Raw genomic sequence first — 14,350 nt, forward strand, 5'->3', positions numbered from 1 at the left:
AAAAATTTTTATCCTTAGGAAATCCTTTATTTTCAAGGATCTGATTTCTTATGGTATATTAACATTTGAAATGATTTATTTATAGTTTATTATGGATTTAAATTTTGATCTTTAAGTTTCTATAATAGCTTTGATTCTAAAACAATCTATACAAAATTAGATTTTTAAGCAAGTTATTTCCTGCCAGAGCATAATGCAATTCATGTTTTTTCCAAAATTTTTATCTCTCTGAAAGAAATTATAAAGTCATCAATGGTGTGGTATAAAAGAGTTATTACGCACTTCGAAATAAGTTTTAAATAGTACAGTGCCTGTTATTAAGAATTATTTATTATTTGTATATGAAACAGAAAAAAATTTATTTTCAAACTTCCACTGAAATATGATACAATTTTCTACCCAGCAAGATTAAGAATAGAATGGCTTAGCCTAGATATAAAAATGCTCTGGTATAAACAAATAAATAGTTGGTTTTATGAATATTTTTTATAAATCTGAAACTAAGCAAGACATCTCTCTTATCACCAGATTTTATTTAAATAACCAAACAAACATTTTTACTTTTCTGGTTGAAAACAATATATATGTTATAAAATAACTTGCAATTCTGTCCCTGAGCAGTACTGTTTACTAATTTTTCTAGCCATATGTTTTTTTTTGAGCATTTTCCTATGTCATTAGATATTCTAAAAGATATGATTTTTTAGGTTATATAAATAACTGATATATGTATGTACTATAAGTTATTTAATCATAGACATTAATGTTGGTTCTAAGTTTTCATGAATATGAATAATGTTATGATAAATAATTTTGTACATAAGTCTTTGATGGCTTCTTTGATAATTTCCACTGGATAAATTTCTGGTAACTATGATTGGTTATAATGTAAGAAAAAATTTAAGGCTATATATACGTGTGTGTGTGTGTGTGTGTGTGTGTGTGTATGTATATATTTATATATTTATATATGTATATATATATATATTTATATACATACACACACACACATATATATATATATGTATGTATGTATATATAGTTGTTCACCTGAAGGTTACACAAATTTATATTCCTACTAGTGTGAATAGGAATACTATCTATCAACTCTTTATCTGATAGATTTCTTGTAATTTTTTTTTTTTTCATTTTCAGCTCCACTATAAGGTCCTTGAGGGCAGGGTCAGTAAGTCTTTATACTGCTTTATAACATATTCCCAACACCTAGCATAATTTTGACATAATATCCACCAAAAATATTCATTGAATAATTTTCTGAATTAATGTATTGTTCCGTCGTTAATAAAAACCGAATGAGTAGGGAGAGCAGACAATCCTGAAGTTGTGGGTGAGAAAATACATGACCAGTTTTAGAATATATATCTTTTTACAATAAAAAGATCTAGAGACTATTTTAGTTTGGGATATGCTCTGTATTAAAGTCATAAGTGAGACACGTCAATAATTTTGTTCAGCTGCTTTTTGCGCAAAACATGCCCTAAACCATTAAAAATCAATTTATAGAAATCAAAACTTTTAAATTAAACTGAATGGTTGGTGTTCTTAATTTCACTATTTCTTGTATTTCTACAGATCTTACTGTCCTATCTTCCTATAACTTGAATAGAACTCTAGTGGATACCAAAAGAAACCAATATTCCATTTAAAATAGATGAGCTTGATCTGAGTAAGAAAGATCTGAAATGAGGTTAGAACATTTTCAGTTGATAATCTCTAACTTTACATAGTAGCATGGAATGCAAAAGCTGGAATAAATAAATATAAATTATATTAATTAGATATTAATATATTATCAAAGAGAAGGGTAAATAGAGTGATAATATTTATTCAGTTAGTACAGAAACTTAGTACAGAGGAATGGGATTATAGGCCTACAGGTGATTTTAGAGAATACTTAATTTAATACCAGGATGTTACAGAAATAGAAACTGAAGTCTACTAAGTTCTCAAAAAGTTATAAAGTGGCAGACTAGGGTTGATAGCGCCTCATAGGTGCAATACTTCTACATAGTCAATGTTGTTAATTTTTCAAACAGCTTTGGATCCATAATTTTTAAATGTCTGCCAGGAAATCAGTCAAATGCAAATGCTAAACTTGCTTCTTCCATAATATCATTAAACTGAATTTATGAATATGCAAAAGTAATCTCTTTTGGGTATCTATATAAATTATAGGAATCAAGACTTATGAATTCTGCATATACTTTTAAAGGTAGAATTAATACAAGTTGCTATGTTTAACTAAGAGAAAACTAAAACATTTAACTTGTAGAAAATTATTACACTATTTTTTTTTAAACTGGGAAATAGTTAACACCTAATATATCCAAATAGTAGTTGGCAAAAAACTGCTACATCCCTGAAACAGAATACCAAATAAGCAATAATATTGCAGAAGATAATTTTTAAAAATGTAAAGAAGTTCATGACATAGAAAGATGTTCATATTACTAAATGAATGGGATAGGTTAAAATATTATATAGTTTAATAGCTAACATTTAGTGTGAAACAGAATACCAACTTAGTAATAATATTGCAGAAGATAATTTTTAAAAAAGTAAGAAGTTCATGACATAGAAAGATGTTCACATTACTAAATGAATGGGATAGGTTAAAATATTACATAGTTTAATAATAACAGCTAAGGGCATAGAGGTAAAGAAACTTTCTGAAAGTCACACATCTAGTAAGTAATAAAGCTGACATTCCTCACCAGGCCTCTCAGACCCCAGAACCTGAGCTCTTAATCATGGCCTTCCCATTATTCTTTATTTATATAAAATATTTGAATTTATAGAAAAAAAGAACAGAATATATAGCAAAATTAGAAGTTGCTATTTACTAAGGGTAGTTATACAGGAATTCTTTTTTTCCCCTGTAAAATGAGCATATACATATTACTTTTTTTAAATAAAAAAAATGCCACTTTAGACTACCTGAGCTATAAAACTGTTAACTCTGTAGCTAATAATTTCTGGTTAGTTGTATTTTTTCAGGCTAACTAATCAAAATTCATTTGCAAGTTCAGATTTCAGGATGGCAATTATACATTTCACAGTTAAGTTATACTGAACTTCAGTGATGAACATATTTTGTGAACATTCAATAATTAGGCAAGGATGGGATGAATTCCACTTTAAATTTCTATTATATATAAAGGCAGAGGAGACAATCAGATGAATGAAGAAATAGAAATCAACATCTAAATCCTGGATACTTAGCAGAATGTCATAGAATAACAATTAAAAATAATTTATAAATTCAAAATTTATAGCTAAAATATACTGTTATCATCCAATTTCAGTTTTATCAAAATATGAAATACTTTACCATATTGGGTAGTACCTTTCTCATTAGAAAAGAATATAAGAAAACCATCCTTTATTTGGAGTCTCAAAAATCTGTTTTGCTATCAAATCAGAATAAAGAGCAAAACACACATGTTGTTATAAAGGACAAAGTAGGCAATAATGAATGAGAGTGGAAATTAGTTATGTCTATAGAAGCCAGTGATTTAATGCAAATAAATAAAACAGCTTGGTGGGTATAAAGAATACCAAGCTAGTATTTATATATGTCAGTATTAGCCCAGTAATGTTGTTCTGATTTTTTAAGGAAAAGCTAAAAATTTGTATTTTTATTTAGAAATCTCATCAAGTTTAAATGTTCCAAGCTAATTAAAAAAAATGGGCCATCCTCAATTATATCCCTAATAAAATTATCTTCCAATAGCTATGCTATGACTTGAAAGAGGGCTCTCTATGTATTTATTAGGACAGGATATCCCGGGGATAAATCAGTTGCTACCAAATACAGAAATAGTATCACATTGGAAATGAACAGAAGTAGCTGGAAATTACAACTGGGTTATGTGTCTTCAAAAGACTCTTAAAGTCTTCTCTCGTTTTCAGTTAGGTAGGAGGAACTCTGTTCCCTGCCCTAGAATTAATCTGGATCATAGAATCAGGGTGAATCATTTATAATACTTAAGCATGGTACTGGTGGTCATTTACATAAAGGATATAATCTCTGGACTGAGAATATCACCGTAACACTGTCTTCATGGAAAATGAGATTCAGCATACATAATTTTGACCTAGGATATTTTCAAGAAACGTAAGGCAGGTTACTTATTTTACTCTACTAGTCCTTTTAAATACAGTCCATGGACCCACAAAGGTCCTTGAGACCCTTTCAGGGTCTAAAAGGTCAAACTATTTTAACATTAATTTCCTTTTTCACTATATTGACATTTGCACTGATGATACAAAAGCAATGGTGGGTTGGCACTTTAGTGCAAATCAAGGCAGTGGATCCAAACAGTATGAATAGTCATCGTATTATTCACTATCATGTACTAATAGTTAAAAAAAAAAAAAAAAAACCCAAACTAACAGTTTCAAAAAAGAAGAGCTAGTTTCATTTAACATTGTCCTCAATAAAACAGTAAATACTAATTTAAAACTTGTCCCTTGAGTATGACAAAATGGAAAATGCATAAAATACTTCCACTGCATACCAAAGGATGAACATTGTCTCAAGAAAAAGCACTTCTGCAATTGAGGTGCAAGCTGAACTAGCCGGTTTTTGCATAGAACACTGTTTTTACTTGAAGGAATGAAAGAATGACAGACAGACTATGATTATCCAGACTTAGATGTTTGGTAGACATTTTCTCAAAACTGAATGAAATGAGCCTGTCAATTCAAGGAAAACAAGACAGGATTTGTTGCTTTTTGCCAAGGATAGCATTCTAGCTTTTAAATAAAATTAGAATTGTGGAAAACATATATCACCATGAGCTTGAGAGCTTCCAACGCTTCCAAAACTTTTTTTGAGAAGTCTGGCGATTATATCAATGAAGATAATTTTTTGGTATAATATAATGAAATATGTCAACATTTGGAAGAACTTATATTTTCTAAGTGACCAATAAATACATTCCAAAACCATGTCCAAGTATAAGATTCATTCAAAGTTCAAGATGGCCCAACTGATTTTAATATAGCAGAGTATGGCAGAGTCCTCAACAGGGTTTTAGATTTCAGACTTCAACTAATTTTAATAAAGTATCAATTGTGAATTTTTGGTGTAGTGTCCACCAAAAGAAGATCTACAATTATGTGAAAATGCTCGCTTCATTTTTTTTCTGACTACATAAATGTGTGAAGCTGAATTTGTTTCTTCATATTTCAACCAAAACATATCACAACAGACTGAAGTACAGAAGCAGGTATAAGAATTCAGTTGTCTTCTCTTAAACCAGACATCAAAATATATTTGAAAAATGTAAAACAATGCCACGTTTTTCAATATTTTTTGTTTTGGAAAATATTTTTTCTTAACAATGTTGTTTATGTTAACATATAAAGGCTTTATTATTATTTTGAAGCAAATAAATAAACATTTAAAAATTTCTCAGTTTTAATTTCTAGAACAGTAAATATTGCTAGATATAGCCCACATAAGCTATTTTGGGTCCTTAAAAATTTATAAGTATATAAAGAGTTCCTGAGACCATTAAATTTGAGAATTGCCAGATTTGACCATAATGTTGAGACAATGATTTGCTTAGTATTCCCCAGATAGGGCAATTAACTTTGTACAAAAGAAAACTTCTGATGTCACTAATTCTTTGCTTTCCAAACACTTTGGCACTTGTTGACTCTACATATAGAACCCATAAATTTCTATTTGTCATTAACAATTGAACAGATGTTGATATACCAATGTTGATGTAATTTCAGACAAAAGCAAAGAAATTTAGTATTTAAAGTAGTCTTACTGATTTTGTTTAGCTCTTCAAAATAGTAGAAAATAATCTGTGGGCTCCACTTAGTGTTTTTATCTTGGCTAGAATTTTCACAACTTCACAAGATTCTCCAGACTTGGGAGCCTCAGGTTTCGAACCAATGAACTAACCATATCACATAATCACGCTGGTGTTCACAAAGGAAAATAGTGACAATGTGGAATCATTTGTACAAACTAATATGACTAAGAAAAAAATCTCAGAGGGAATATAGATACTAGACCTGATACTAGATCAATAATGCCATTTTTATATGTAAAGGAAATCACACTGCCTTTCAGACATACATACTGAAACTGTGAATGAAGAAAATCATTTATTCTATATCCAGAAGAATCTAAATTCATTTGCTCAAAGGAAAATAATAGAAACCTATAGTGAAATCATAATTCTGCATTTTGTTTGAATAGAAGATTAGGCATTAGTGTATTAAATGAACACACCCTTAATATTAAGGTTATTTCAATACATATACTTTTTAGTCATTCCATAAACTTTAGTTTTAGATAGATAGTATTTATATTTTCTTCCTGAGAGGAAAAAATAAACTTGTTTGTTAGTCTGGGCACAAAATTCTATTCTAATCTCTAAGGTACAGGGGATATGTAACAATAGACTACACTTATTTTTTAAAGTCAAACTTCAGATGCTTAGGCAACAAAAAGATACTTAAATTGGTCTTTAAAAATTATTCCCTATTTTAACAACATCTACTGGGATGGTGAACTAATTGAAAGTTTGGATTTTTTCCCCCCTTTTTTGCTCTGGTCATTATTCTTTACCTCATGCTTCTTGATTTCAAACAGAGATGTTACTAACTTTTATAATGGAAAAATCAGTATTCATATAAATTGTGAGTCATGTTTACTTTACAAGAGAATTTTTCTGTTATAGAATTTTTCTTTTAGCAAACATTTTTTGGGATACAACCACCATGTTAGAATTTAAGTCTTCTAAATATTGCCCACTACTATTGAAATAGAATCTACATACTATTTGACATTTTTGGCTAAGCCACTGTTTTACTTAGGGCAATGAAAGATTAAAATCTCGTTTGTTCTTACAAGATACTTCACAGTGTCATAAAGCAAGTGGAGTAAAAATAATTTGTCATTTCAGACAGATTTAATTAAAACAGAATAACTGATATAAAAGAGAAATAATTTTTTCCCCACATACAATAAAATATTATCTCATTTCAGCAAATATTTGTTGGAGACAAAGCCATCTAATAAAGAATTGTTTAGAAAAGATAATACATGGTTATCTTTACTAGATTTTGTACTAAAAAGGAAATCCAAATGGTATATGGTATACCTTTTGGTATATACCAAAAGGTAAATCCAAATGGTATAGATCTTGTCTGGTATATTTTATAGATCTTGTCCTCAATACAGCTGATAATTAAAAAAAATAAAAGGATAATCTATGATATGATATTGTATTATATTGTAGTAAACATATAAAATATGAACCTAAAATAATGTTTGATATTATAGTTGTTGATCTAAAAGAAAACAGATGCACACATAAGTCCTTTAGCTTAAATACTGACCAGCTGATAAAAACCTACAGACAGAAAGGGTGGAACTACTAGCTTTTAATCATAATTTGTTTATTTAGCTCTTTTACATTTTTACAAAGACTAGGTTAAGTGCTTCTGATGGTTATTCCCAAAGTATTCTGTCCTCTGGTGATAAATCATACCACTTATACTTTATTATAATTTGTAATTGCCTGTTTGTCTGTTTGTAATGGTAAGAACAATATCTAGTTGCTCACCACTGCTTCCCCAGAACCAGGAAAAGACTCATTTAATAAATTAATAAACCCTGTTGGGAGGCAAAGATTACATTTAATCACAGATCCAAAGCTCAGAAAAGCTGAGCAACTTGCTTAAGGTAGTGTGATTATTAAGCAGAGAAGCCAGCATTTGAATCTATATCTTCTACTATCAAGTGTTTTTTCTACTGCTGATCATTCAAGACTGTACCATATTTTTCATGTAAAGAAAATGTATTTGCACATATATTTCTGCACATGACAGACTGCATGTCTAACCTGAAACATAGAAGAGGGATTTCTATGAGGTTTAGTGAACACTATTAGGTACTAAATTATAAATATCAGCACCAAGATGCAGTAACAGTAACAATATCAAACTCACTAGTGTTCTAATTTTATGCTGGCTGTCATTCATGGGATGTCTCATATATATCTCAGATTGAAGACGTTCAAAACCAAATGTATTAATTCCTTTTACCTTCAAAATGTGTTTCTTCTCTTATTATTCCTTAATATAGTTAATAACATCATTTACCCACATCTCAAATGAGAAGCCCGGCTTTCTGACTTTTCTGCCCTAAATATTCTATGCTAAAATAAACAATTCACCTAGATTTATGTGCTAAAACCTATGGCCTTGTAATTTGACTCAGTAGGCAAAGACAAAAAGTCATTATTTAAAATACATAGAACTAATAGCTGAAGTTGGATTTTGAAGTCACTGAATTAAGACTTTCATGTACTAAGGATATTTGAAGTCACTGAATTAAGACTTTCATGTACTAAGGTGATAATTGGCTGGTGACAGCCACCTTTAAAATGGTCATTATTGCTGAATTTTGTTTTGTTTTTATATATCCTTTTTGTCCCTGGTGAAATGTTCCCCTTAGAGACGTCTTCTCTGATAATCCTATTTAAGTAAGGTTTCCCTCCTATTATTTTCTATCAATGTAACTTTTCATTTCTGCTTAGCAAGAATTTCAATTTATAATTATTAAGTTACAGTAAAATTATGATTATCAGAATAATTTACATTTATCTTAATATTTATTTTAATATACATTAATTGAACTATAAACTCCATGGGTGCAGTGACTATATGTCACTGATATAAAAGCAAATATAAGAATATTTAGTTTAGATTTTAATTAAACAGTCTTATAATTTGAGACTTTCAATAGATTAATTTGACTTTTTTATTTTTAGGATTTCACTTTAGTAAATTTGGAATGCCAAATTATTTTAAAATTGTATTTAATGTTCTCTTTGTAATTAGGATACAATTATAAAGTTTTAAAAAGGCTCAAGAACTACTATGTATAACTGAATTTAGCTTAAAATATTTATAAATGTTCATAGTATATTATTAAGGAAAAGAATACTGCATCTTGAACAGTTCTGCATTCCCAACATTTAGGTCTTAATATTTGACTAAACATTTATAGTGGACTTAAGTTTTAGCATTATTTTCTAGACTTCATAAATGAGTATAGCTTATATAATTGAGATTTAATGCAAACAATAAATTATTTTGTTAAAAAATTTTGAAAGTCATGAATGAGATGCTTCTTTGCAATTCAAGTCTTAGAACTCCATGTTTTCATTCAGTGGAAGATGTAAGCTGACTGGCACCTGAATGGCATTAACATACATTTTATGTCTAGAATGTTCTTACATTTTGTCTTCATTAAAGATTTAGAACCATAATTTTTTTAAACTATAAATTAATACTGGTTGTATTTGACACAAGTCTAAAAACAATGATATACAACAGTAATAACACTGTGAGGACTTTGCTGAGAAGGTTGTACCATGGAATGTAAAAGCAACCGTACTACACATATGAAGAATGGCTTGAGATCACTTCTAGTTAAGTCCAGATGCAACATTCTTAAAACTCAGGAAAAAGTTGGAATTGAGGAAGACAGCTATATAAGTGGTAAATCTGATGACAGAGAAAGCCATAGTTTGAAAAATTACCTGCATATCTCTTGAATAAATTTAGTGAAAATTTGATATTGAACACCACATCTTATCAATTAAGAAGGAATGTTACTGTTAATCTTTTGATGCCAATATTGGATCCATCATATTGAAATCTTGAAAGCACAAATGACTAACTTAACCAGGAAAGGGACATTCCGGAAGAAAGCAGTAATAGCCATAATTACGTCTGCTACTTAATTTATCATATACATGGAGATGTGAGGCAGCAAATAAATGTCTAATCCTTTTTTCCTCCAACACATGATTCAGTACTTGGGAAAAATTGTAAAAAAATAAATACTAAAAAACTTCCTCCCTCCCCCAAAGGTTGGCATTAAAACTTTCTTTCTAATCAATTTAGATTTGTTTCCAAATATTAGGCAGCAACATTCCAAGTTGAATATGTTTGAAAAAATTTGGCATGATACTAGAGCAGGGAGCTACCCTAGCTTGGACAAGTTAAAAAAAAAAACCCTTTGGTGACATTATTTTGTTAATTTTGCTTTTTAAAGAAATGCATTCACCCTTTGCATAAACAAGTAACTTCACATCTATACTGATGAGTATGCTAAAAAATAACAAGTCTAGAGCAAAGAAACAGGAGCTACAGAAAGTGATGTCTGTAGCTGTGAATGTAGGAGTAGACATTTTACATGAAATTTCTATTATCTTACTATTGGCCTAATATGCACAATCTGTAAAACAGTAAGTGGTAATTATCTTATAGTCCACTAATTTTTCATTGCATTATCTTGCATGCAATCCAACCTTGACAAACAGAGGGAAATACTGGTTAAGTTTCCCACACTCAGATAGTAGAATAGGTGTAAGGTGCCAAGGAACTGTACTTACTTTTGGTGTTGGGCAGGAAGCTGTAGAAAGGCGAGATGTAGCCTGAGCACGAGGCGATTCTGAAGGAGTAGTGCTGAGGGAGGCTGTGTCTCGTGGGAGCACCTGAACACCACGAGAAATGATGGAATCTGGAATCTGAACAAGAAAAACAAGGATGGCTTAATATTCTGAAAACACCAACAACACTTAAATCAGTATCAACACCTAACTTTTTTTCTGTGGCATTATTTGCTGCCTAGCTCTCATATATTTGGTGTCACTTACTGTTAGGTATAAATGCCTGTCCGTGAGTTTGGATATAGGTTTCTATCCAACAATTTGTGATAGGACAGAAACCTTCAGATTTAAAATATTTTCCCTGGCCAAATAATATTTCATGGAACTTTTTTATGAGAAGCAGTTTAGCATTATGGTTACGGAGTAAAGTGTTTGGCATTCATATACTGGCTCTGCCACGTAATAGTTATTTAATTCTTAGATATTTTCCATTTTCCTTTCAGATTCTCCACCCTTCTTCATCCTCTCTGCTCTAAACTGACCTGTATAAAATCAACAAGCCAGTCTGTACTGTCTAGTTTCTAGTTGCATTCAGCCAGTGGGAGGCACTGCCAGGAAACTAAAGCATTAGAGGAGATTAAGATCTTGTCTTTATTCCCCTGGCTCCTTTCTACCTGGTCACCTCAGGCTGGCTAAGTCACAGCCCCTGTCAGATGACCCTTGCTTACAGCTCTTTTCTGGATTCCAGTAGGAGTTCCCTGTCTTTGCCCCATTAGGACTAGAGTATTAAGGATTCCCAGTATTACTAGTCCCAGGGAACACTGGGACACTGCATTGTGTCTTGTTGCTTTCCCTATAACCTGCCCAAACTTTTGTAGGCACTATTGTCCCTTCATTAAACTCTTCTCAATTATCCTTTTAACTATGCTATGACTTCTGCTGGGACACTGACGGCTATAATTTTTAAATCACCATTTCCTTTATCTAAAAAAAATGAAGCTAATGATAGTATCTACCTCACTGGATTACTATTGAGGGTTAAATAAGATACTGTATATAAATTATCTAGCACTTGTAAGCAGTAAATACTTAATGTTTATTATTATTCATATTACACCTATCAACGTGATACTGATGTAACTGAGTGTCACTATTCTAAAAATATATAAACAACATGGATTATTTATTTTAAAAATTACTAATTATGTTGATTATAAAATTATTATTTTGCAGCATGCATAATTTTGTTCTGGGCTAGTACTAATGGGTTTAGGTTTTCTAATCTCAAAATGAGAACTTGACCACTTTCAAGTTTTGTGCATAAGAGGGGATGTATATGTGATAAAAGGATAAATAATTAACTAATATTCAATCAGCAAGTATCACTTACTATGTGAAAACAAGGAAGCAGCAGCCAGACTTTATGACTGGGAAGGTACTGCTGTTCTTATGTATCATCTGTTTCTCCCAAAGGACATAATACAATTTCCATAGAAGCTCTTTTATTTAGTTTCCATACCAACATCCTCATTACTGATGGTATTGCTACCATGTTAGGGCCTAACATTTTATGTGATTTATAAAGAATATTCCCATAGCTAGGGTGAAGGCAATGTGAATTCTGAGAAGAAAAACTGCTCTACCTAATACATTTGAGTACTGAATTGTGATAAATATTTTAAAGAAATGGTGGATAGTCTGGTTTAAAAGAGCTATATGTTGCCACTTATGTCTAATAAAAAAGGCCAAGTATTGGATAGAAAGTCAAAGAAGGCTCCTATTGTACTTCACTTGACACCATGTTTCTCTACTTCATAGCAATTTCCACATTTATACTATATTTATATGTATACTACATTTAGATGTCTATCTCACATACTAGAATGCACTGTTATGATGAAACTGTGCTTTTGCTACTATTGTATGCCCAATACCTAAGAAAGCATATGCTCAAAGTAGGATGTATGTATGATATATAGATTGCCAGACTCACACACACAAGTATACATATACTACACATCTCTCTATGTGTGTGTGTGTGTGTGTGTGTGTGTGTGTATGAATGTAAACAGAACAGCAGGATATTTCAGGGAAAAGATAAGTTTAAATTTGAAGGACATACTTTGGGGTTAATAGTCTGGAGATACCCAATGAGCTATTAGAAATATGAGCTGGAATGGCTAACATTAAAAACTCAGGCAACAACAGATGTTGGCGAGGATGTGGAGAAAGAGGATCTCTTTTGCATTGTTGGTGGCAATGCAAGCTGGTGCAGCCACTCTGGAAAACAGTGTGGAGGTTCCTCAGAAAACTAAAAATAGAACTACCCTATGACCCAGCAATTACACTACTAGGCATTTATCCAAGAGATACAGGTGTGCTGTTTCGAAGGGACACATGCACCCCCACGTTTATAGCAGCACTATCAACAATAGCCAAAGCATGGAAAGAGCCCAAATACCCATCAATGGATGAATGGATACAGAAGATGTGGTAAATACATACAATGGAATATTACTCAGCAATCAAAAAGAATGAAATCTTGCCATTTACAACTACGTGGATGGAACTGGAGGGTATTATGCTAAGTGAAATTTGTCAGAGAAAGATAAAAATCATATGACTTCACTCATATGAGGACTTTAAGAGACAAAACAGATGAACATAAGGGAAGGGAAACAAAAATAAAAAAACAGGGAGGGGAACAAAACAGAAGAGACTCATAAATACGGAGAACTGAGGGTTACTGGAGGAGTTGTGGGAGGGGTGATGGGCTAAATGGGTAAGGGGCTTTAAGGAATCTACTCCTGAAATCATTGTTTCACTATATGCTAACTAATTTGGTTGTAAATTAAAAAAAATAAAAAATAAAATAAAAAAAAGTAATATGAGTCTAGAGCTCAGGAAAAAGTTAAGGATTAGATATATACTTTGGGAGGCGCACCTGGGTGGCTCAGTCAGTTAAACATCTGATTTTGGCTCAGGTCACAATGTCATGGTTTGTGAGTTCGAGCCCCATGTTGGACTCTGTGCTGACAGCTTGGAGCCTGGAGCCTGCTTCAGATTCTGTGTCTCCTTCTCTCTCTGCCTGCCCCCCCCCCCACCCAACTTGTATTCTGTCTCTCTCTCAAAAATAAATAAACATAAAAAAAAGATATATACTTTGGTAATTATCAATGGAGGTGGTAGTTTCAGCCATGCAAATGTTTCAGATCATCCAAGGACAGTATGTAAAAGAACAAAAGATGATGGCTGATAATTCTAGGTAAGATCCATATTATGGAACTCAGAAGATGGATAACAGAAGAAAAAATTGAGGAGGAAAAAAAAAGAATCTGTAAATGAAATAATAGTACATCCTATTTTTCCTTGAGCAATCAGGATTTGTATCTATCATACTGGCTCAATATTAAATACCAAATTTTTCATTTTCAAAAGTATTTCAGTTTGGAAGATAAATTATTTGGTTTTCAAATCTTTAAGAAATTGTTAGACACTTAAAAGGAAAATCAAGACAGTGTGAACATAAGGGAAGGGAAGAGAGAAGAAACTTTCAAGGAGATGTTAAAAGATATCAACTATTATAATATGAGTAGGATGAGAGTTGGAAAAAAGCCACTGAGAGCCTGAAAGACTCCACCAAAAAACTGTGAGAACTTACAAACGAATTTAATAAAGGTTCAGGATAAAAATCAGTCTACAGAAATCTGATGCATTTCTATATACACATAATGAAGCAGTAGAGAAAGAAACAAGTAATCAATTAAATTTACAATGGCACCAAAAACAATAAGATACCTAGGAATAAGCTTAACCTGAAGATGTGAAATATAAAACACTGATGAAAGAAACTGGAGATGACACAAAGAAATGGAAAAACAGTCCATCCTCATGAA

General features: G+C 31.4%; 1 protein-coding gene across 8 annotated transcripts in view; it reads right to left on the reverse strand.

Annotated features, from left to right (window-relative positions):
- GPHN (gephyrin) overlaps positions 1-14,350 on the reverse strand; it is a 622,612-nt gene that overhangs the window by 200,718 nt on the left and 407,544 nt on the right. For all 8 annotated transcript variants that reach the window (XM_047079492.1, XM_047079490.1, XM_047079491.1 and 5 more), the window contains one exon: positions 10,458-10,592. In XM_047079492.1, coding sequence (XP_046935448.1) covers positions 10,458-10,592 — 135 coding nt within the window. The remainder of the gene's footprint in view (positions 1-10,457; positions 10,593-14,350) is intronic.

Source organism: Lynx rufus, unplaced genomic scaffold (genome assembly GCF_022079265.1).
Source record: "Lynx rufus isolate CCGP_SWC_20201006 ecotype Redwood Valley unplaced genomic scaffold, mLynRuf1.p SCAF_17, whole genome shotgun sequence".
In the NCBI taxonomy this organism is placed as follows: domain Eukaryota; kingdom Metazoa; phylum Chordata; class Mammalia; order Carnivora; family Felidae; genus Lynx; species Lynx rufus.